The sequence below is a fragment of the Heterocephalus glaber genome, unplaced genomic scaffold, assembly GCF_053883595.1.
Source record: "Heterocephalus glaber isolate CG9 unplaced genomic scaffold, H.glaber_assembly_v1.0 deba00000071, whole genome shotgun sequence".
NCBI classification, from domain to species: Eukaryota; Metazoa; Chordata; class Mammalia; order Rodentia; family Bathyergidae; genus Heterocephalus; species Heterocephalus glaber.
In genome coordinates, this window is record NW_028258137.1 from 12,559,504 (window position 1) to 12,581,029 (window position 21,526).

Genomic DNA, 21,526 nt, shown 5'->3' on the forward strand with positions numbered 1-21,526 from the left:
AGCAATTCCCACTTCCCCGGCACTGTGAGACACTGTCCCTGGGATGACCCAGCTGGTGTTGTGGGCCCACGAGGGAAGGTGAGGGGCCAGGGTTGGATGAGGGTCCCAGAGTGGCGGGGAGGTGTGGGAGGCTGAGGCCTTGGGCATCTGATTTCACATCTCAGTGTGACTGTGGACCTGTTCTGCCCCAGAGCAGCCAGCCCTCCCTGGAACCAGCACACTGGCATCTTCCCAGAAGTGTCTTTATTTTGATGTTTATTCCTAAACATCACAGTCTCTCCTTGATGTCAACCCCAATTCCCAAGTCCCCACATGCACCCAGGTCCTTGGAGGCTAGCGGGGCAGCATGTTTGCCGCAGTTTGGGGCCAGAGAATGACCACCCACACAGAAGGCTGGCCTGGCCTACACACCGCCTGCCTTTGTTTTCTCCAGCTCCTGGTGGGCAAAGGCTGCCCCCAGAGCATACCAGCTAGGTCTCAGGGCAAACTCGGAATGAGTCCAGCCTGTTTCCTGTCAGTGGTGGAATGGTCTGGACTGTGAAGAGCTCCTGGAAGCTGAATAGCCACACAGGTCCTTGGCTTTGGGCGCTGAGGGAACAGGTGCAGAAGTGTGATGGGCCAGTGGGCTCACCATGGCCTCTATAGGCGCAGCCGCTTGATGTCCTCATGCCGGAAATCTATGCGCAGAGCCAGCACCTGGCGTACTTCAGCAGGGGTGAGGCGCCAGGTCAGTGGACCGGAGTTGGCACCCCAGTAATCTAGGATCTCAGTCACCTGTGGGAAAGAATGGAAACCAGTCGGCAAGGTAGGGCTACCCTGTGGGGAGGCCCTAGGGTCCTCCAAGGGCAAAAGCAGGGGTGCCTGGGGTTGGGGGTGGGGTAGGATGCTGGCAGACATAAAGGAGCGACAGGATCCAAACTTTGCCTCTTTCTAGTTGCCTTTCCCTGGCTAGACTGAGGGAGCCCCACATACCCGCTCCAGATTCAGGATTGTGGCCATCTGGGAAAGCCGGGCAAACTTGTCTCGGATGGTCCAGGTGGTCACCGTGGTAAGGTAGGCAATGAGCGACCTCAGCTCCTTGTCAAACTGCAGCCCGCCCAGCTGCAAAAGAGAACCCTTAGTGTCTCTGTAAGCCTGGCCCTATGGCCAAGCAGAACCAGCCCCAGCTGCCCCTCAGGCAGGTGCTGTGGCTACACTGTATTTTGGGCCAGGGCAGGACTGGGTGAAGATGCACAGGATCTACAGGTGGCAAAAAGGTGGTGTGACATTTCCCTCAGGGAAGATGAGAAGCCCCTGATCTTACCCGGTTGAAGGAGGATTTCAGCACCACTTTCTCTAATTCGACAGCAACAAGGCTGGTCAGGAGGCTGGTCAGGCTGTCATAGATGACTGGGGACAGGCTGGCCTGCGGAGAGGTGTGACATCCATGGGAGCTCCCCCTGGCCCGTTTCCCACTGGAGTCTCCAGGGGAGGGGACAGTTACGGGGCACGGAAAGGCTTGCAAAGTCTGCCACAGGAGTAACCAACCACAGGTTCTAGTGTGATAGGTAATTCCCTAAGCCCTGACTCACCTTGAACTCTGACATTTGCTGCTCCAGGTTAAGGATGAACTGTTGTACCCAAGGGTCATTGGCCTCATAGTCATTGAATTCTTCCTATTGTCAGGAAGCAAAGAGGGGCAGTGTCACCATGGACCTATTTCTCAAAATTACCACTGACCCCCACTCCACTTCTACCCCTCTAAGAAAAAAAATGTGACAGGTCCTGCCTCCCTGTAGCTTGATGCCTCTAGTTTATTAATTTAGAGACATCGTCTTGCTATGTAGTTTAGTCTGGCCTTCATCTCAATATATAGCCCAGCCTGGCCTTGAAATGGCAGTGATCTTCTTGCCTCAGCCTCCTGAGTGCTGGGATTATAGACGTGTGCCACTACGCCCAGCTCTGATACCTCCAGTTTAAAATCAGTTTGATCCCCAGGCTGGCAGAACCTGCTGCTGCATCACTGCACCTCCAGCCAGCAAACAGTCCTGGGCTGTAGCAGTAGCCCCCAGTTTGGGGTAAGGCCATTGTTTTCTCCTGTAGCTCATGTTCTGGAGTAGTAAAAGCACTCAGCTAGGAGACAAAAGCTACTTAGTCTATGATAGGTGTGGCAAAAAATAGCCCCAATAAGCCGGGCATGGTGGCATACACCTGCAGTTCCAGCAGGAAGGTTAAGGCAGAAGGATTGTGGAGAACTGTGAGTTCAAGTCTAGCCTGGTCAATTTAGCAGACTTGCAAGACCCTGTCTCAAAACATCAAAGAACATGGGCTGGGGATATATCTCAAATGTGAAGGTTATGGGTTCAATCTCTGGCACCACACAAATAAACCAAGCAAACAGGGATTTGTCAGGTCAAGACAAACTTCCTTCACATATTTCTGAGCCTTCCGACTGCAGGAACAAGCTCTTTCCTGTCTCAGTGGGCTGGATAGCAGGTAAGGTCCAGTCTGTGCAGACAGCTGCACTGTCCTCCGGCTGGGGGAAGAGGGCAAGAAGGAAGCCCAGACTAGATGCCTGCTGTGGTCAGGCTCACCTCCTCTATGTTGTGCGAGACGGAGAGAAAGGTGTTGATCCATGGCTGCACCTGCGGCTTCACTGCTGTGCTGCTGAGCTCCGCCAGCCCTTCCTGCACAGGGACAGGGCAGAGACACATCTGACACACACGCCCCACCCCTGCCCTCTCTTCTCCTCTACCCCTTCTCTGACTGCTGGGCTGTCTTCTAGCTCTGAGTCTCTCTGCACACCTCCGGGGAAGCATAGTGGAGATCATGCTAATAAAAGGAGTCAGGAACAACACATCCAGATCTGTACAGATTCAGGTCTAGAGACCAGGCCCAGAGGCTGATCTAGTAAACTCTAGAGGAGATCTCCAGAGTGCCTGGTGCTACTAGGGCCAAGCATCAGAACAGAGAGAGTAACCATGTGGTTCATTTCCTCTGAGGATCTTTCTGAGGGCTCTTGTCATTGTGAGGCTAAGTGGACACTAGAGGACCAGACAATTGCTTGTCAGTGTGACAGCTGAACTGCTGAGAAACCAGTGGAGCCTTTAGTCTCAAGGGATCTGCATAACTTCAGCAGCCTGCATGCTACCCCCCACCCCACTCCTTGTAAACAGTGGCACCCACAGTAAGCCAGTTAACAAGTTTTCTCAGAGCAGTGCATGGACACCGGACCTGGGCAGCAGCTAAACCTGGGCCTTACCTGCAGGAGGTCTCGGAATTTGTTGGACACAGCAGCCAAATCAGAAAGGCAGCTATCAAACTTGGCTTGGGCCTGCTCCCCTCCAATGCCCTGGCTGAATAGTTTGGTGCAGTCACTCTACGGGAGACACGGCACATGGTGTCAGACCACTGGGCATGCCAAAGACAAGAGAATGTGAGGGGTACCTCACAACCAGACTGCTACGGCCTAACTTAGGCAAGAAACCTGGGTTCTGTCCGAGTGGCTTTCCACTTGGCTCCCACTCTCCTTTGGAATCTGGGGGTAGCAGTGTCAGGGTAAGTGAGGGGAAAACAAAACCAAAAAATTTATACCTTTAGAGCCACACATTTCTAGGTTCAATTCCTGGCTCAGTGATTATTTGTCAAGTGAACATGGGCAAATGATTTAAAGTTTACAAGCTTTAATTTCTCCATCTATAAAATGGGAACCAGACTCCTGCTCCCTTGTTGATTGTGACAGTTTTATGAGATGCTGCAAGCGCTTAGCCCAATGCCTGTGTACCACCACACCTGACTCAGTTATGAATTTTTCACATTTTCCAGTATTTTACTTCAAAATCTTACAGATTGGTGTTATGGATGAAGCTAGGAATACAATCTAAAGGACCACAGCTTAGCCAGGTATGGTGGTGCACACCCATAATTCTAGCACTGGGAGGCTGAGGCAGGAGGATCAAAAGTTCAAGTCCAGTACTTGCTTCGGCAGCACATATACTAAAATTGGAATGATACAGAGAAGATTAGCACGGTCCCTGTGCAAGGATGATACGCAAATTCGTGAAGGGTTCCATATTTTTCCAAGAACCAAAAAAAAAAAAAAAAAAAGTTGGCCGGGGATTTAGCTCAGTGGTTCTGCCACCTGTCTTGAAAGCACAAGGTCCCAAGTTCAATCCCCGGTACAAAAAAAATTTGTGTGTGGGGGGGTACTGGGGATTGAACTCATGAACTTGGACTTGTGAGGCAGGTGTGGTGCCACTGAGCTAAATCCCCGGCCCTAATTTTTTGTTTTGAGACAAGGTCTTGCTAAGTAACTAAAATGCCCAGGCTGCCTTGGGATTTGTAATCCTCCCACCTCAGCCTCCCAGAGTGCCAGGACTATAGGTGTGCGCCATCACACCTGGATCTAATTTGATTTTTTTTTTTTTGGTACTGGGGATTGAACTCGGGTCCTTGCACTTGCACAACAGGTGGCAAAACCACTGAGCTAAATCCCTGGGCCTCCTGGCTCTAACTTGAATTCTGATCTTCCAACTCTTGGGCCACACCTTTCCCCAATAGTCCATACATGGTTTGCTACCATGTCAATCGCCAGTGAATCCCTAGACATGTGGCCCAATGGCAGGGAATGGTCTGGTCCCCATCAAGATGAATGTACAGGGCTCTCTCAAAATGAGGCAGTCATAGCTGCAGAAGGCTCATAGCAATTTCCCTTGTACCTCCAGAGTCTTCTTCAGAGTGGAGATGTTTTCACTACAGACTTCCACATTGTTCAGAGTCACCTGAGAGAAGAAGAAAGAAGAATGTGGCTTTTTTCCCACTGGGCTTTCTGGCCACTCTGATGCCAGACTGGCTGACAGCTGGACCTGAGGAGCCTCAGGAAGGGGTGGCTGGGGTTTAGACTCAGGCTGAGGAAAGCCGCACCACTGTCAGCTCAGGTCTCAGATGGGGCAGGACAGGGGGCTAGCTCATCCTTCCTTCCGTGCCTATCAGACTACACATACACTGAACCCAGGCTCTAGTCTTTGTGCTCCAGATCACTTCCAGACCAAAAACGACTTAGGTACACTGGTCTGGGGTAAGTTTTGGGGCTTCAAATTGGCAGGCTCGGGTCAGGGATGTAGAGTCTTAACACCTAGTAGGCATTTCCTGACCTACTCTCTCACTGACCCAACAGAAATCCCTACCCCGTCATATATTATCAACCCCAGTTCATAGGTGGAAATGAGATTCCTCAAGGTGAAATGGTTCACCAAGGTCGGCCAACAACTGATTCAACAAGTATGTCTGAGCGCTTCCTAGGGGCCAGGCACTGTTCTAGACACTGGGGAGATGCAAAGAAAATAGACAAAATTCACTCCCTTGGGGCAGAGGTCTTGGTTTTGTGGAACTGCACATGCTTAGTATGCATGAGGCCCTGGATTCCATCTGCAGCTCAAAACAAAACAACAACAAAAAGTCCATTTCCTCATAGAGTTGATCTTCCAGAAGGGAAATCGGAAGGTAAACAAATATATGATTCAGGTAGCAAATGCCTGGAAGAAAAATAAAATAGGTATGGGGACAGAAATTCAGAGTGACAGAGCCACAAAAGTGGAGCCAGGATTACAATTCTAGAGTCCCTACTCCTGGCCAAGGGGCTCCTCCTTTCATTACTCACCTACCCTAGACACTAGGTATAGAAATACCAGTCATAAAAAGCAGGACTTGACAAAAGTGATAATCAAGGTACAGACTGCTATGTCTATTTAGAGGAAAAGAGCAACTTTGGTCTGAGGCATTCAAGGAAAACTCTGTGGCAGAATTGGTGGCTGAGCTGAACTTACAAGACTCTTATCAGGTCACTGTTCCTTTTCTTTTCTTTTTTCAGTGCAGGGGATGGAACCCAAGATCTTATGCATGCTATGCAAGTGCTCTACCCTGAGATACAGCCTTAGCCCATGGATATCTTCTTAGTACCCAGTTTTCTGACTATCTATCTGAGACAGAGTCTCCCTAGGTAGTTCAGGGCAGTCTCTTTTTTTTTGAGACAGGGTCTCGCTATACAGTTCAGGCTGGTCTTGAACTCACTATGTAGCCCCGACTGGCTTCAAACTCATGGTTGTCCTCCTCCTGAGTGCCGGGGCTACAGATGTGTGCCACCATGCCCAGCTCTAATTTGTTTCTTGTCTGCCTTTTCCACTAGAATTTGATCCCACGAAGGCAAGGATCTGGCCTGTCTTTACCATTCCTGTGTCTCTAGTACAGCACCATGTCTTCTTGATGGAAATATTCTAAATCTGCACTGTCCATTACACTAGCCCCTAGCCATGTGAAGTTACTGAGCATGTCAAATGTGGTCTGTATGACTCAGGGACTGGAATTTTTGTTTGTTTGGTTTTTCTTTGAGATGAGGTTTTGCTATGCAGTTCAGGCTGGCCTTGAACTCACTATGTAGTCCAGCCTGGCCTCAAACTTGCAGCGATCCTCCTGCCTTCCAAGTGCTGAGATTACAGGCGTGCACCACCATGCCAAGCTGGTTTGGTTTTTTGAGAATCTCACTATGTAGCCCAGCTTGGACAATTTAGTGAGACCCTGTCTCAATATAAAAAATAAATAAAAATAGCTGGGATGAAGCTCAGTGTAAAAGGAAAGAAAGAAGGAAGGAAGGAAAGAAGGAAGGAAGGAAGGAAAAAAAGAAAAAGAAAAGAGAGGGAGGGAGGGAGAAAGGGTGCAAGAGGAAGGGAGAAAGGAAGGGAAGAAGATGGAAAGAAGAAAGCAGAAAAGGAAGGAAGAAAGGAAGAAAAGCTACTGGATTTTTAATTTGAATGTAAATTTAAATAGTTACTTGTGGTTAATGGTCACATGTTGGGCAGCTTAGTTCTAGAATCCATAATAGCACATGATGTATAGAAGTTTCTTTTTCTTTCTTTTAGACAGAGTCTTGTTATGTGATCTAAGTTGGCCTTGAACTCACTATGTAGCTCTGGAACTAGAAATCTTCTCACCTCAACTTCCCAAGTGCTGGGATTACAGGTGTGCATTGCTATGCCCAGCTTTTGAAATCTCTTAAATCAATGAGTGGCTGAGTGAATACTCTGGAAAAGGAGATAATATAAGCAAATGCAGTTGCAGAAACCCCCACAAGGTATCTGGAGCACAGACATGCAGGAGTGGATGATGCAGAGCTGGAAAGGAGTATGAGGTCCAGCTAGGACTTGGGTGCTATAGTTGGCGCTTTGTCCTGTGCATGATGGGATGGCACTGAGGATTCTTTAGGGCAGGTAAATGCCACACGAGCCCAGCTGTAGTCTGGGGGATATTAGTCCAGAGGCTGTAAGTGGCAGGAATTAGAGTGGTTGAGAGGGATCCATCCACCCCCTCTGGACTGGCATGCTGGTGGCATGTCCAGGAGCCCAGGTAGGGAGGAACAATGAGCCAGTAACTACAAGATTTTAGGATAAAAGGAGACTCCTAGCTGGTCGTGGTGGCACCTGCCTCTAATCCCAGCATTCAGGAGGCCAAGGCAAGAGGACTGTTGTGAGTTTGAGGCCAGCCTGGGCCAGCCTGGGCCAGCCTGGGCTACATGTAAGTTCAAGGACAACCTGAACTACATAACGGGACTCTCTAAATGATTAAATTAATGAATGAATGAAAAAAAAAGAGAAAGAGAATCCCAAGACTCCAAGGAGTGTCTCTCAGAACCTCAGTGTGGTTCCCTTGCCAGTGTGCGCTCAGCCACTACTGAAGAATCCTGCTGCGGACAGCATTGCTTAGGCCATTGGGGGTGTGGATAAGAAAGGCTAACAATGCTTCAGCATGAGCCTGCTCACACTTCAAGTTTCCTGAGGAGTAACTGCACTGTCATGATGGCTGAAGGACAAAGACCACAACATAAATGTTTTTGCAAGGCATTTGAGGGCATCAAGAATTACTGTCATGACAGGAAAATGGGTTTGGGTTCAAATGGTATTGATTTTACAGTTTCCCCTGTACCTTGTAATCATGGACTCACTGGGCTTATCCCTTGCTCATGGCAAATGCTGTCAGTACAGTTAGGGAATTCATCTTGGCAGCCAAATGAATCAAAATGACATAAAAAATAGGCCCTGTGGTGGAAGCAGTGACATTTAAGTATTTGGCATCAGGAAAACTAGAAATCTGTCATTAAGCTGTTAGCTTCACCTTTCTTTCTGGCCTTATCTTCTGGGCTGTCTGACAATGAAACTGGCTCAACGGGAAGTCCTCACAGAGCACAAATGCATGAAGGGCACTGGCTAGCCTTGGGGATGTGTAGTCGAGTGGTGGAACACAGGGCTGGAAAGGGAGATGGGTTGGATTTCAGAGGCTTTAAACAGCCAACCAGGCAAAGACATCTAGAGTTGATGTGGTGGGTAGCAAGAAGCCAATGAATGCTCCTGAGGACAGAAATGAAAGAATGATGCTGTGTATGGTGGCGGACACCTGCAATCCCAGCACTTGGGAGGCTGAGGCAGGATCACTGTGAGTTTGAGGCCAGCCTGACCTACATAGTGAGGCCCTGTCTCAAAAAAAAAGAAAGCAAGTTCTGTGGGGAAGAAAAAGGAAGACAGTTCATGATCATATGTTGCTGGCTGCTGGACATTTGGTAAAGGCTGCCCAGCCAGGCCTAGAGCTCATGATCCTCCCACCTTTGGCTCCTGAGTTGCTAGGATTTCAGCACATGCCTTTTCAACTGGTTTGGGCTGACACTCTTTTAGCAACAGAATTCATGTCCAGGGAAAATATTTCCAATGATAGGAAAAGGGTGGGGCTGCCTCAACAGCCTTCATATTGGATCTGACGACTAGTGAGTGAGGGTCACCTGTAAAAGGGCAAGATAAATACAGTGGACCCTTGACTTACAAACTCGATTGGTTCCCGAGGGTTGGTTGTAACTCAAGTTGGTTGTAAGTCAATACAGCTGGGAACTGGATGTTTACCTGGGTACATACTACAGATAACAAGAGGCAAATGAATCTTCCATTAACTCAGTTAACCCAAGTGGTTTGTATGTCAGGCTGGTCATAACTCAAGGGTCCACTGTATTAGCAAGTTTAGGCTTCTATCTCTGAAAGCAACAGCTCTATACTTTTTTTCCCCTGGTACTAGGAATCGAACTCAGGACCTTGTGCTTGCCAGGCAGGCACGATGCCATTGAGCTACATCCCTGGCCCTCTAAACTCTTTTTTTTTTCTTCTGGAACCAGGGATCAAACTCATGACCTTGTACTTGCAAGGCAGGCACAGTGCCACAGAGCTAAATCTCTGGGCCCCCTCTAAACTCTTTTGAGGACACAGATCGCTTTCAGAATCTGACAAAAAAAAAAAGAAAAAAGAATCTGCCAGAAGCTGGGCATTGTGGGGCATAACTATAATCTCAGCACCCAAGAGGAGAACTGACATAAATTTGAGGCCATAGATGCTAAAGGCCTTGTTTCTTTTTTTTTGGTACCGGGGATCAAACCCGGTTCCTTGTGCTTGCACAGCAGGCGGCGAAACCACTGAGCTAAATCCCTGGCCCAAGGCCTTGTTTCTAGAAAAGTACATGTACACATTTTTGCATCCAACCCATCTGTGGACTGCTCTGCTGGGAACTCTGCTATTAGATGTTTCCTTCAGCCTTTGAGCAAAGACTCATAGTTTAGCCAGTGTGGAGAACAGAGCAGAAGTGGACCTGTGACACTGTTGTTCTGCTCATGCCAGCATGTGCAGCTGGGTGTGGCGGTGCCTGGCAACAATCCTGGCACTCAACTCAGGAGGTTGAGGTAGGAAGATCATGGGTTTGAGGCTAACCTAGGCTACCAGTGAAACCCTGTCTCAGAAAACAAACCAAAACAACAGCATGTTCCAGAGAGGCCTATGAGCTTCAGACTCCTGTGTTGTCTTTGGCTTATCACAAACTGGCTTTTACCCTGTACAAATCCTTTCATCCTTCTATGCTTTTCCTTCCCCAGCTGTCAGACAACTGGTAGAAATCACTGCTGCATCACATCTGTCATTCACTGTGCTTTAATAAGAGCTTTAATAGGGCCATCTTCCCAGAGGAAGCTGCTAGAAAAGCAGTCTTGGGAGGCCTAAAGGACTAAACCCACCTGTGCTGTAGGCCTCTCCTCAGATGTGCAGTTGGGAGGCCTGGCACAGATGTTACAGTTGGTTTTGTGGCAGATGTGTGCCAAGCTGGACACCTGGCAGGGCCCCTGAACAGCTGGACAGAGCTCTTGGGAATGAGTACTCAGGAGAGCTGGGCAGCCCAGCCTCTGGCAGGAGAGTTGTGTATCCCGGTGTGGGCTGCTCAGAATATGTCTCTGGGGAAGCAGTGGTTTTAGAGCCTTTTAGGAGGAGCTTTCCTTAAAGGAGTTTCTCTTTACACAGACATGGGAGGAAAAGTCTTCAACTTAAGGCTTTTAGACTATGCCTCAGAGGCTGCAGTTTAATCTCTTAGGAAAAGCTGACCCAGTGTCACAACCTGTGGACCACTTACCAGGAAGGACAGCTTGGCCTCATCAGTGCTCTCAATGCCTTTTGTGTCAAATTTGCCCTGCTGGAGGCTGCTGTGCATGATGTTCACAGCACTGGTCACCCCGCGCTGGATGTCCTGTAAGGTGGTGGCCGGGAAGCCCATCCTCAGCTTGTTGGACAGAACGCCCCTAAGTGGCAGAATGACATAGGGGAGTGACAGTGCTTAGACTGGCCTCCAGGACAGTGGGACCAAGTGCCCATTACCCTGACCCAGTAGCACCAGTTGCTTTTGAGGAGAAAACCAATCCTTGAGACCACTGTAGGAGACCTCAGAAGCCAGGGTATGGCAGCACCCAGACCCCTTCGGGGACACCAATGAGGCAGGAATATACAGAGGAAATTGGCCAATTCTTTTTCTTTTTGAGACAGGGCCTCACTCTGTAGTTCAGGTTGGCCTTGAATGTACTATGTAGCCCAGGCTGGACTTGAACTCATGACAATCCTCTTGCTTCCTGAGTGCTGGGATTACAGGTGTGTGCCACTGTGCCTAGGAATTTTTTTTTTTGGTACCGGCAATTGAACTCAGGACCTTGCACTTGCCAGGCAGGCCCAGCACCACTGAGCTACATCCTGGCCCACTTTTTTTTTTTAAATGATGGGACACAGATTTATTGAGCAACAGAGCTAGGGGGAAGGGTAGGCTGGACTCAGCTTTTGGTCCATAGGTACAGCATGGGTTCCATGACGGCAGTGATGATGTCACTGTAGTTGTCCCTTTAGCCAACTCTGCACTTTTTTTTGGTACCGGGGATTGAACTTGGGTCCTTGCGCTTTCGAGGCAGAAGGCGGAACCACTGAGCTACATCCCCGGCCCCAACTCTGCACTTCTTGTGAGGCTTTCAGTTACCACCACTGGGCTCCAACAAAGAGGAGGCCGTATGCTTAGTGAAAGGCAGTACTGTGCAGGAGTTGAAAGAAAGGTTTTGAGTTGATCAGTTCTGGACTCTATTTCACCACTCATGGTGTGTGATCTTTGACAAAAGATGGACTGTCTTGATGTCCCAGTTTCCACATCTACAAAACTTTTACTAGTTCACAGGGTTGTTGTCAGAACTAGAAATGAGCAGGGAATTAGCATAGCACTTGGCCTCTGGGAATAGACTGTTTCTTGCTACAACTACTGCTTTCATTGAACCACTTGCTCTCTTTCCTAGGTCTAGGGGCCAACGGCCCTTCCAAGGGAACAGAAATTTGGCACTTAAAATCTGGCTGACAGCTACCTGGAGCCCAAGATGTTGTGATAAGGATAGGAGCTTGTGTCTAGAATAGAACCGAACTAGAATCATAGAGAAAAAAGGGAAGAAACAAATGAGCTTCAGCAATTAACCACGACCAGGACCTTTGTGCCTAGAAAGGAGAAAGGGGGTCAACTGTACCTGAAATCAGCCTCCAGCTCTCTGGTGGCGAGGTTGATCATGGCGCAGAGACAGTCAATGTTGGAGCTGGACAGAGCCCGCCCGATGCACTTCTTCACAATGTAGAAGACATCATCCACCATGCTAGACGTCAACTGGCCCTTCTCATAGGTGTCCAGAGCCACAGCCTGTGCAAAAGCAAAGCTCCCAGTAAGCATCCCAGTGCTGTGTCACTCTGGTTATACTGGTCGTGGCTCTGGTCCCTTTTCTACACTTTGTCTTGTTTCCCCACCACAACTATTCTAGTTACAGCTTGCTAAAATAGCTCACTTCTCTACTGATCACTACATTAGGAAATTTAGTATTTAGGGCCTTTGCTTTGTCATATCTTCCTTCATTTATTCTTTCTTTTGTTTGTTTTTTGGGGACAGGGTTGCTATTGTAGTTCAGGCTGGCCTTGAACTATGTGGCCCAGGCTGGTCTCAAACTCACAGTGATCCTCCTGCCTCAGCCTCCCAAGTACTAGGCATACAGGCATGCATCACTATGCTTAGCTCATTTATGTATTTAGGTTTTTTTAGATAGTCTTGCTATGTAGTTCAGGCTGGCCTTGAACTCACTATGTAGTCCAAGCTGGTCTTGAACTCCTGCAATCCTCTTGCTTCAGCCTCCCAAGTGCTGGGATTATAGGTGTGCACCACCATGTCTGGCTCTAAGGGCCTTTGTCTTGGTGACATCCATTATCTGGCATGTTAGACACAGGAGAGGCCCTACTTTACCAAGGTGCCTTACCCACATACCTCTGGGGAGACAGGGGACAAGTAGGCTCTCTGGGGAGCTGAGCTGTTCTTTTATAATTCTTGGGAAAGAAACCCCAGCTGGGGATATGAAGAGCATGACAAGCTCATAGATACCCTCTCACCACACAAAGAAGTGACACTCAGTCTGTATGCCAGTGTTCTCAAAGCAGAACCAAGAAATATGACAGACTTCAGCCATCTCCTTCAGCCTGGTTCTTGGATAAATAGCCTCCCTTGCAAGAGATGTGTCCTATGTCCTACCTTATTGACAGTCTCCCTCATGAAGTACTCCTCCATGGTAATATAGTAGCCAATTAGCTCCTGCATGGTACAGCTCAACAGGCAGTTATTGAGGAGTTTGTCCAGGCACTTCTGGTGCTCTACGGGACAACCAAGACAGGAGTATCACTTTTTTCAACAAGGGGGATGAAGCAACATTTTTCATTTACTTAGGTTCCTTTCTGGTTTTTGTTCCAAATAGGTACCCACTTTACATGGTTATAATCGTAGTACACATACCATTTTATATTTTGCATTAAAAAATTATATGTATTCCCATGTTTCTGTATATCTCACTTATTTTTTCTTTTGATGGTACTAGGGATTGAACGCAGTACCTCTGCACTGAGCTACTTTTTTTATTTTTTATTTTGAGATGGGGTCTTGCTAAGTTGCTAAATTGCCCAGGCTCAGCTGTAACTTGCCATCTTCCTGGTTTAACCTCCCAGAGGGCTGGGATTACAGGCGTGCACCACCAGTCCAGGTGGCTCACTTACTTTTACTGGTTATGTGACATTTTATCAGATAGATAATCCATACTGTTTTAACTGCTCTTCTACTTTTGGACATCTGGGTTATTTCCAGATGTCTTGCTATTATTGGAGTTAATTGGAGATCATAATAATTAGAGATTACATGACTCCTTTTGTACAAATAACTTTACTCCTTTTTTCATTATCTGCCTAGGATTAATAGGACTCAAAGATGTAAGTTTCTAGGGGAAAGACTGACATATATTAGATACAAAACATTTCATTCTCTACATCAGAATTGTTTGGTAAGAGCTTCTGTGATGACAGAAATGTTGTATATCTATATTGTCCAATATGGTAGCCAATAGCCAGGGCAGCTATTGAGCACTTCACATGTGGTTAATGGGACCGAGGAGCCGAATTTTAAAATATAATTTTAATTAAATTTGAATTTCAATAGTTGTATGTGGCTAATGTATTGAACAACACAGCTCTGAACAGTGATGCCCGTAACTGATATAAATGAACACCAAACTCAAAAATGAACATACATCCTCCTTCTTGCCATGTATTATTTAGAATTTTTTTTTTGTACCGGGGATCGAACTCGGGACCTTGCACTTGTGAGGCAGGTGGCGGAACCAACTGAGCTAAATCCCTGGCCCTGCCATGTATTATTGGCATACAGAATGCCACAGATGCTGGTTGGGGCTTGAGTTCCCAGTACATACCTGACCAAGAATTTCATGGTCACCTTTTTTGAGTCAGGGCCTGTTATGTAGCATAGGCTTATCTTAAACTCCTCTGCTAAAGCAATCCTGAAACCTCAGTATCACGAGTAGCTGGAAATGCAGGTGTGCACCACTGGATCTAGCAAATGGTCATTTTAAATACCTGAAAAGTCAGCCTGGCACAGTGGTGTATGCTTGTAGTCTCAGCTACTCAGGAGTCTAAGGCAGAAAGATTGCTTGAGCTCAGGCCAGCCTGGGCAACAGTGACTTTCTCAAATCAACAACAAAAACCTAGAGAGTCAATTTATAAGTGAAATTGGATTGTGGCTCATCTTTTTTTCACCGTAATTTTTCTCTTCAAAAATTGTCATTGGTGGAACTGGAAGACTGGGAAGAGGTGGAAGACATTTTTGATATATATATACATATATATACATACATACATATATATATATATACATACATATATATGTATATATATATATATATTTTAAAGTGTTATTGCCTGGTGCAGGTGGCATAGGCCTGTAATTCCAGCACCCTGGGAGCCTTAGGCAGGAGGATCTCAAGTTTAAGGCCCACTTGTGCAAAAAAAGAAAAAAAAATTAGAAACTTTCAATCATTCCTAAAAATTCCCTCATATTTTATATATGTATTTTGTATTATTTAAACTACCTGTCACATGCGTACCTCCTAAATACCTAATTACAAAAATGTAAAGCAGAGCTGGCACAAAGTAAGGTGCAGGGAAAAGCATTTAAAACTTGGCAGCAGTTTTCCTTGCCTATGAAACAATTAGCCTCAAAGGCTCATTCCAATTCTAAAACATGGTACCACTAAGACTTCCTCCAGAGAGTCAATTTGGCTGGAGACCCATAGAGACTAATGAGCCCCAGTTGTTTCTTCAGTAAAAGGTGTGTGGCTTAACTATGACGAGACAGTCCCGACTATATATGCCAGCCCTCCCACAGAATATAGGAAACATGTTCACCTTGCTTTACTTCTTCTGAGGCCATGGAGTCTCCCACCTCAAAATCTGAGCTGATCCTTTTCCTGAGGAAGCGTAAGTACAGCTCACTACGGGCATTCATCAGGGTGACCTCAGTCAGGATGGGGTCCAGCTCCCTGAGACACACAGAGAAACGGGAATAAAGAAGACACTCCATTCCTTCAAATAGAAGAGCTACAGGCCAGACTCAGCCCCAACTCCCCTCCCAACCAGTGACAGAAGGGTCAGCTCTGCCAGATGGTTACCCGGTTCTGCCGGCCCAGTTATAATCAGAGACAGCTGTCAACCACATTTTCCACTATTTGTCTCACCCGAGTCATTCACCTCCGAAAATTCTGCCGTGGCTAAATATGAGGTTGGGAAGGTATTTTCTTCTGTGGTTTGAATAATAATTATTTATACCTTATGTGAAAGGAAACATACTTCCCAATCTCTAATTTAGCCATGGTGGGATTTTAGGATACACCATTACGCTGTGTTTCACCCTCATTCATCTAACCCAAAGAATAGCCAAAACAACCCTGAAAAAAACCAGAGAACTTGCACTTCTTGATTTTAAAATTTACTACAAACCTATAGCAATCAAGGCCATGAGGTACTGACATAATGATGTATAAATGGAATAAAGTTGAGAGCTTGGATGGTTGATTGATTTTCAGCAAAATGCTGAGACAATTCAATAGGAAAGAATGGCCTTTTAAAAAAACCATTGGGAGGGCCGGGGATTTACCTCAGTGGTTCCGGTGCCTGCCTTGCAAGCACAAGGTCCAGAATTCAGTACCCAGTACTAAAAAACCCCAAACAAACCCCAAAAACTGTTGGGACAACTGAGATCCACATGAAAAACAATGAAATCGAACCCCTACCTCACATTATTTACAAAAATTAACTCCCTTTACACCCTGTAGAGAACTTCTCAAAACACAAATCTGGTCCTATCATTAATCTCAGGTACATGACCCAGAATGGTTTGACACTAATGATCTTTCCAAATTCATCTCATTTTACGCTCTTCCCAATTCTCTGCACCTCAGCTATAATGACCTTTCAGCTTTTAATTTTAAAAATTTTTTTTTTTTTGGTACCGGAGATAGAACTCGGGTCCTTGTGCTTGCGCAGCAGGCGGCGAAACCACTGAGCTAAATCCCCGGCCCCATCAGCTTTTTAAATATACAGGACCTCTGCCCATGCTTTCCCCTCTACTTGGAACACTCTTCCTTATTATACATTTTTCCTTATAACACAATCTCCTGTACCCTATTAGTACATCACAGTGGTTAACAGTATGAACTGTAGAGCCAAACTGCTTGGATTCTGTTTCTGGTTCTGTCACCTTCTAGCTGTAAGACCTTAAGTAAATCATTTTGCCTCTCTAGATGTTAGTTTCATCATCTGAAAAAATGTTTATAGGTTAGATTAGTGATGTACAACTAAGAGTGATTTTGGCCCAGGGGACTACCAGCATCTAATGCAGTGAGTAGACATAGTGGATACTGCTAACTCTCCTACAAGGGATAGGACAGTTCCCCCAGACAAAGAATTACCTAGCCAATCAACGTCTGCCAATAGCAGAGGTAAAGAAATCTTGGATTAAAAAAAAAAAAAAAATTTCTTTTTTGCTGTTGTCCAGATGGTCTCAAACTCGTTTTTTTTTTTCCCCTCTAGTACCAGGGATCAAATTCAGGACCTTGCACTTTCAAGGTAGGCACAGTGCCACTGAGCTAAATCCCCAGCCCTCAAACTCCTGAGTTTAAGGAATCCTCCTGCCTCAGTCTCCTGGGCAGCTAGGACTACAGATGCCACCACATCCAGCAGATTAAATGGGCTTTAATATAGTATTTGTTAAGTGCCTAAAACAGTATCCGGCATATAATAAACACTGTGTTAAATATTATTACTATCTACTTGATAGACCATAGGTGCCAAGAAGAAAACAACTCTAAGCTAGGCATGGTGGCACACACTTATCATAACACTTGGGAGGCTGAGACAGGAGGACTGCTGAGAGTTTGAGGCCAGCCTGGGCTACATAATGAGTTCAAGACCAGCTTGAACTACATAAGGAGACCTAATCTCAAAAGAAAAAAAAGTATATCTATTTTGCTCTCTTTGTGGCACATAATGTGTACTCAGGAAAAATTTGATAGAATGAATAAATGTTTATAATGTTTGAATTTTCCTTTCTTTTGAGACAGGGTCTTGCTCTGTAGTTCAGGCTATCCTTGAACTCACTATGTAGCCCAGGCTGGCCTCAAACTTGCAGCGATCCTCCTGGCTCAGCCTCCCAAGTGCTAGGATTATAGGGATGTGCCACCATGCCCTACTCTTCTTTTTTTTGTGCTGGGGATTGAACACAAAGTCTCATGTACACTAGGGATAAGCACATGACTTACTACTGAGGTACACCCCTAGCCTAAATTTTCTTTTAATAAGAGTATTTTACTTTCATTATAAAAAAGTAAAAGCTTAAAATTTTAGGATAATTGTTACCTTTGGGAGAGGGGGAAGAAGAGAGTTATTCTGGAGGCTTCAAAGTACTGGTAATGATATTTATGAAACACACATTATAGAGGCACTTGTTTATATTTTTCTGTTATAAAATAAGTAAGTGTAGTTGATACAATATTTTAAAAACACATACCACATTGTAAAAAGTAGTCTCTTAATTACATATGACTACCAATTCAAACTGTTATGGGTTGAATAAAACATGATTATTACCTTGGTTCGATTTTTTCTGGTGCAGAATTTCTCAAGTTATTCTGGACAAGCCGGAACTGCAATATACCACAGAAATAAGAATACTTTTCCTTACCCCCCTCCAACTATTTGTTTCCTGCCGGTCACTCCAAACTTCTGGCATACGACAATGTTTAGGGCTGGGGATTTAGCTCAGTGGCGCTATGCCTGTTTCACAAGCACAAGGTCCTGAGTTCCATCCCCGGTACCACAAAAACAAAACAAAACAAAACAAAACAAAACAAAACGTTTAGATTTGGTTTGCTCACTAGGTATACCCTTCCTTCAAGCCAGAAATGGGCTTTCAAGATGAGTGGCCAAAGACTTGCTTTCGGTTTAGATGATAAAGGTCACCTCTATTACTATGTTTAAAGGTCCAGAAGACTGCAGTCTAGTTTCCTACTCTAGAGTTGTGAAAATACAATTGTATGAGGGCACTCCTATTTCCATGTACTTTTACTTTTTCTGCTCAAAGGAGAAGAGCAGAAAAATAAAAGTTCTGAAAAAGCAAACGTTATCTTCAGCAATTAAGGAGCTAAGAGGAAATTCAAGGTGAATTACTTGACATTCAGTAAGGCCTTAGGAAAAAAAATCCTCTTTATATCACCACAGGCTACTGTTGCGCCAGAGGTCTCTATAATAGTGTTTCTGATGTGTTCTTTCAGGAAGTCATTTCTCTTTCCAGTCTTGACTGAGGCCATCATTATCTTGACAGTACCTCTTTTAAGGTGGTAATGGGCAAGATTCAGGTTAGTCTGAATTCACCATTTCTTCTCTCTATACCTTTTTTCATTTTTTCTCCTCCAATTTATCCTATTCATCGTCCCTGCCTAATGCTGGCTCCAAACCACTAGTAGCTTTCCCTGCTCACCTGCTGCTGGTAGTCCCTCTGCTTGGTGAACTTGTCCACCACCTTCTCCACCTGTCTGTCACACTCCACCTGAAGATATTTGATCAGGGTATAAAGCCTTCCCAGTCCATAGTAAGTCTCCACAATGGGTTGGTGGGTCTCCACGATGCGGGCAATCCCTAAAAGCGAGAGGGTTGGATTCCAAAGTGTCTTCCCACAAAATAAACATCTTTCTCACATCCAGGAATAACCCAGGTATAACTTACTCTTTTTGGCTGCTTCATTGTTTTTTTCAAAAAAAAGAAACATAGTTCTAGTTGATGCTGGGGGCTAAGTGAATTTGTTAAATATGCACAGTGATTGGTATACCGACAGGAATCTGAGAAGGTGTACTGATACTGTTTTCTCTAGCAGCATCACAGCAACTCTGGAAATCATGATTTCTCTCCAGAAATGTATTTTAGAGTTAAACTTACTCTTACAGAATCTGGTTCTTGAAGAACAGGGAGGATCAAAACACCAGAGAAACTGTAACTAATCTTGCTAATCAGATAACTCATCTGCAAGTTAATTCTCCAATAAATCAATATACAGTAAGTTACTGAATTAGGTTAAAGGCATCAGGCTAGAGGGGAGAAATGAAAGGTTATGACGCAGGTGTCAGAAATGTCTCTGGCTTCTCTATGGTGCCAAAAGAGGCTCACCTTCAAACAGGAGAGTGAGTGTGTCTGCGAAGATGACTGCAGCTCGTCTGTCACTCATGTCTGACCTCAGCACCAGGAGGAGGTTCTCCTCAGCTTTACTGGCCACCTGAAAAAAAAAGCACAAATCCACATATATGTCTTAGACTTAAGGCCAGCCTAACAGTCTGCTTTCAGAAAAGGGCTTCCATTGGCCTTGTCCCCCTATGTTTGTCTTGATGTACAGAGACCCGGGCAGCCCAGAGGGACCTTCCTTGAGGGGCACTGATCTCAGCTCAGGCAAGACAAGAAGTTTGAGTATGGTAGTAGATCTTCTTCCATTCAGAGGGATAAATAATGCCTTTTTTCTTTTTCTCTCTGTTTTTTTGTGCCAGGAATTGAACTCATGGCCTCATGCTTGCCAGGCAGGTGCCATGCCCCTGAGCTACATTCCTGGCTCTTTCTTTTTTTGAGACAAGGTCTTGCTATGTGGTTCAGGCTGAACTTGCAGTGATCGTTCTGCCTCAACCTCCCAAGTGCTGCTTTTCTTCTCTTTGAAAACATGGACTGCTTTAGCAAAGGGAGAGATGTTCTCAGCTTCAAAGCATCTTTTGTTATCATTAATAGTGCTTTGTCAAGCTAGGAAGACAAGGAATTTTTGTTTGGTACTGGGCATCGAACTCGGCACCTTGCGCTTCCGAGGCAGGGAATGGCACCACTGAGCTAAATCCCCAGCTGGAAGGATCTTTTAAAGGATTAAAAATAGAAGCCATTTCTAGAGGATGGAAAGTACTGATTTTTTTTTTTTTGTACTGGAGTTTGAACTCAAGACCTTGTGCTTGCTAGGAAGGCGGCAGCACCACTGAGCTAAATCCCCGGCCCTGGAAAGTACTGATTTAATAAAGTGTGAGAGAGGTGGGCCTGGTGGTACATACCTGAAATCCTAGCACTCAGGAGGCTGAGACAGGAGGATCACTGTGAGTTCAAAGTCAGCCTTGACTACATAGTGAGACTCTGTCTCAAAAAAAAAAAAGTACCAGAGAACAGGTGTATTCACCTTTTAATTAATGTTTTAGAATGGGTAAAAGATATCCTTAAACGTTCAAAAGCAACAAAAGTGTGTTCAGCAAAAATGGTCCTTCCTCTTACCTATGTCTCTTGATCTTTTAATTCCCCCTTCCAAAGTATACTGTGCTTATTCAAGTGTATATCTTTACTGCCACCCTCTTACTCTAAGAATGACAGTTTGCTCTTTTGTACCGTTTATTTAATAAATCATATGTTAGGCAGTAAAATAGGTCAGCACATATGCAACTGTCTCATTTTCTTTTTAATGAGAGAATACCATAAAATTGTAGAGAATTCTTCAGTAGAGGGAAATGCACCAACAAATAGTTAAAATCCCAACAATTTCTGGGCATAGTGATGCCCACCTGTAATCTTGGGACTCAGGAGGCTGAGGCAGGAAGATCACTGCAAATTTGAGGCCAGCCTGGGCTACACAGTGAGTTCAAGACCAGCTTAAACTACATAGCAAGACGCTGTCTTAACCCCCACCCCCCCAAAAAAATCCCCAAATCCCACACAACTCTGCACACATCCCAGATGAAGTAGCTTCTTTCCACCTAAGAAAATTAAATTTTTAAATAAAAAATAAATACTATTTGTCAGAGAACTTGCATTTAAATTTTCCTATACAGTACTTTCACTTGGAAATAAATGTGCATCAGCAAACGTCTAGGCCATGCCTGGTACACAGAAGGCTGTCAAAAATGTGTAGAATAAATGCATGCATCCAGTCCTATCAGACTATATAGTAAGAGAAAAAAGAAGTCATATTGAAAAGACAGAAGGTAGCCATAGAAACTAGACGCTCATCAGCCAGGTGTGCTGGTGCATGCCTATGATCCCAGCACTTGGGAGGGTGAGGCAGGAGGATTGCCTTGAGTTCCAGGCCAGCCTGGATCATACATAGTGAGTTTAGGACCAGCCTGAACTACATGGAGAGACCCTGTCTCAAAAAACCAAAGGAGAGAAAAAGAAAGAGAGAGAGAGAGAGAGAGAGAGAGAGAGAGAGAGAGAGAGAGAGAGAGAGAGAGAGAGAGAGAAGAAAG

At 45.4% G+C, this 21,526-nt stretch overlaps 1 protein-coding gene and 1 non-coding gene across 3 annotated transcripts in view; one reads left to right on the top strand and one right to left on the bottom strand.

Moving 5' to 3' along the window:
- Positions 1-228: 228 nt before the first annotated feature.
- Cog4 (component of oligomeric golgi complex 4) overlaps positions 229-21,526 on the bottom strand; it is a 31,854-nt gene continuing 10,556 nt past the window's right edge. The window contains exons 6-19 of one of the 2 annotated variants that reach the window (XM_004842881.4): positions 19,437-19,542; positions 18,754-18,911; positions 17,865-17,920; positions 15,126-15,259; positions 12,913-13,031; positions 11,873-12,039; positions 10,459-10,624; positions 4,698-4,760; positions 3,242-3,358; positions 2,574-2,666; positions 1,572-1,655; positions 1,304-1,405; positions 973-1,101; positions 229-774 (exon numbers count right to left, since the gene is read on the bottom strand). In XM_004842881.4, the coding sequence (XP_004842938.1) occupies positions 640-774; positions 973-1,101; positions 1,304-1,405; positions 1,572-1,655; positions 2,574-2,666; positions 3,242-3,358; positions 4,698-4,760; positions 10,459-10,624; positions 11,873-12,039; positions 12,913-13,031; positions 15,126-15,259; positions 17,865-17,920; positions 18,754-18,911; positions 19,437-19,542 (1,629 nt within the window). In that variant the 3' untranslated portion in view covers positions 229-639. The remainder of the gene's footprint in view (positions 775-972; positions 1,102-1,303; positions 1,406-1,571; positions 1,656-2,573; positions 2,667-3,241; positions 3,359-4,697; positions 4,761-10,458; positions 10,625-11,872; positions 12,040-12,912; positions 13,032-15,125; positions 15,260-17,864; positions 17,921-18,753; positions 18,912-19,436; positions 19,543-21,526) is intronic. The other variant, XM_004842882.4, reaches the window with a different exon arrangement.
- On the top strand, positions 3,952-4,058 carry LOC147830612 (U6 spliceosomal RNA). Its single transcript, XR_015449651.1, has one exon. It is a non-coding gene; the product is annotated as a U6 spliceosomal RNA (small nuclear RNA).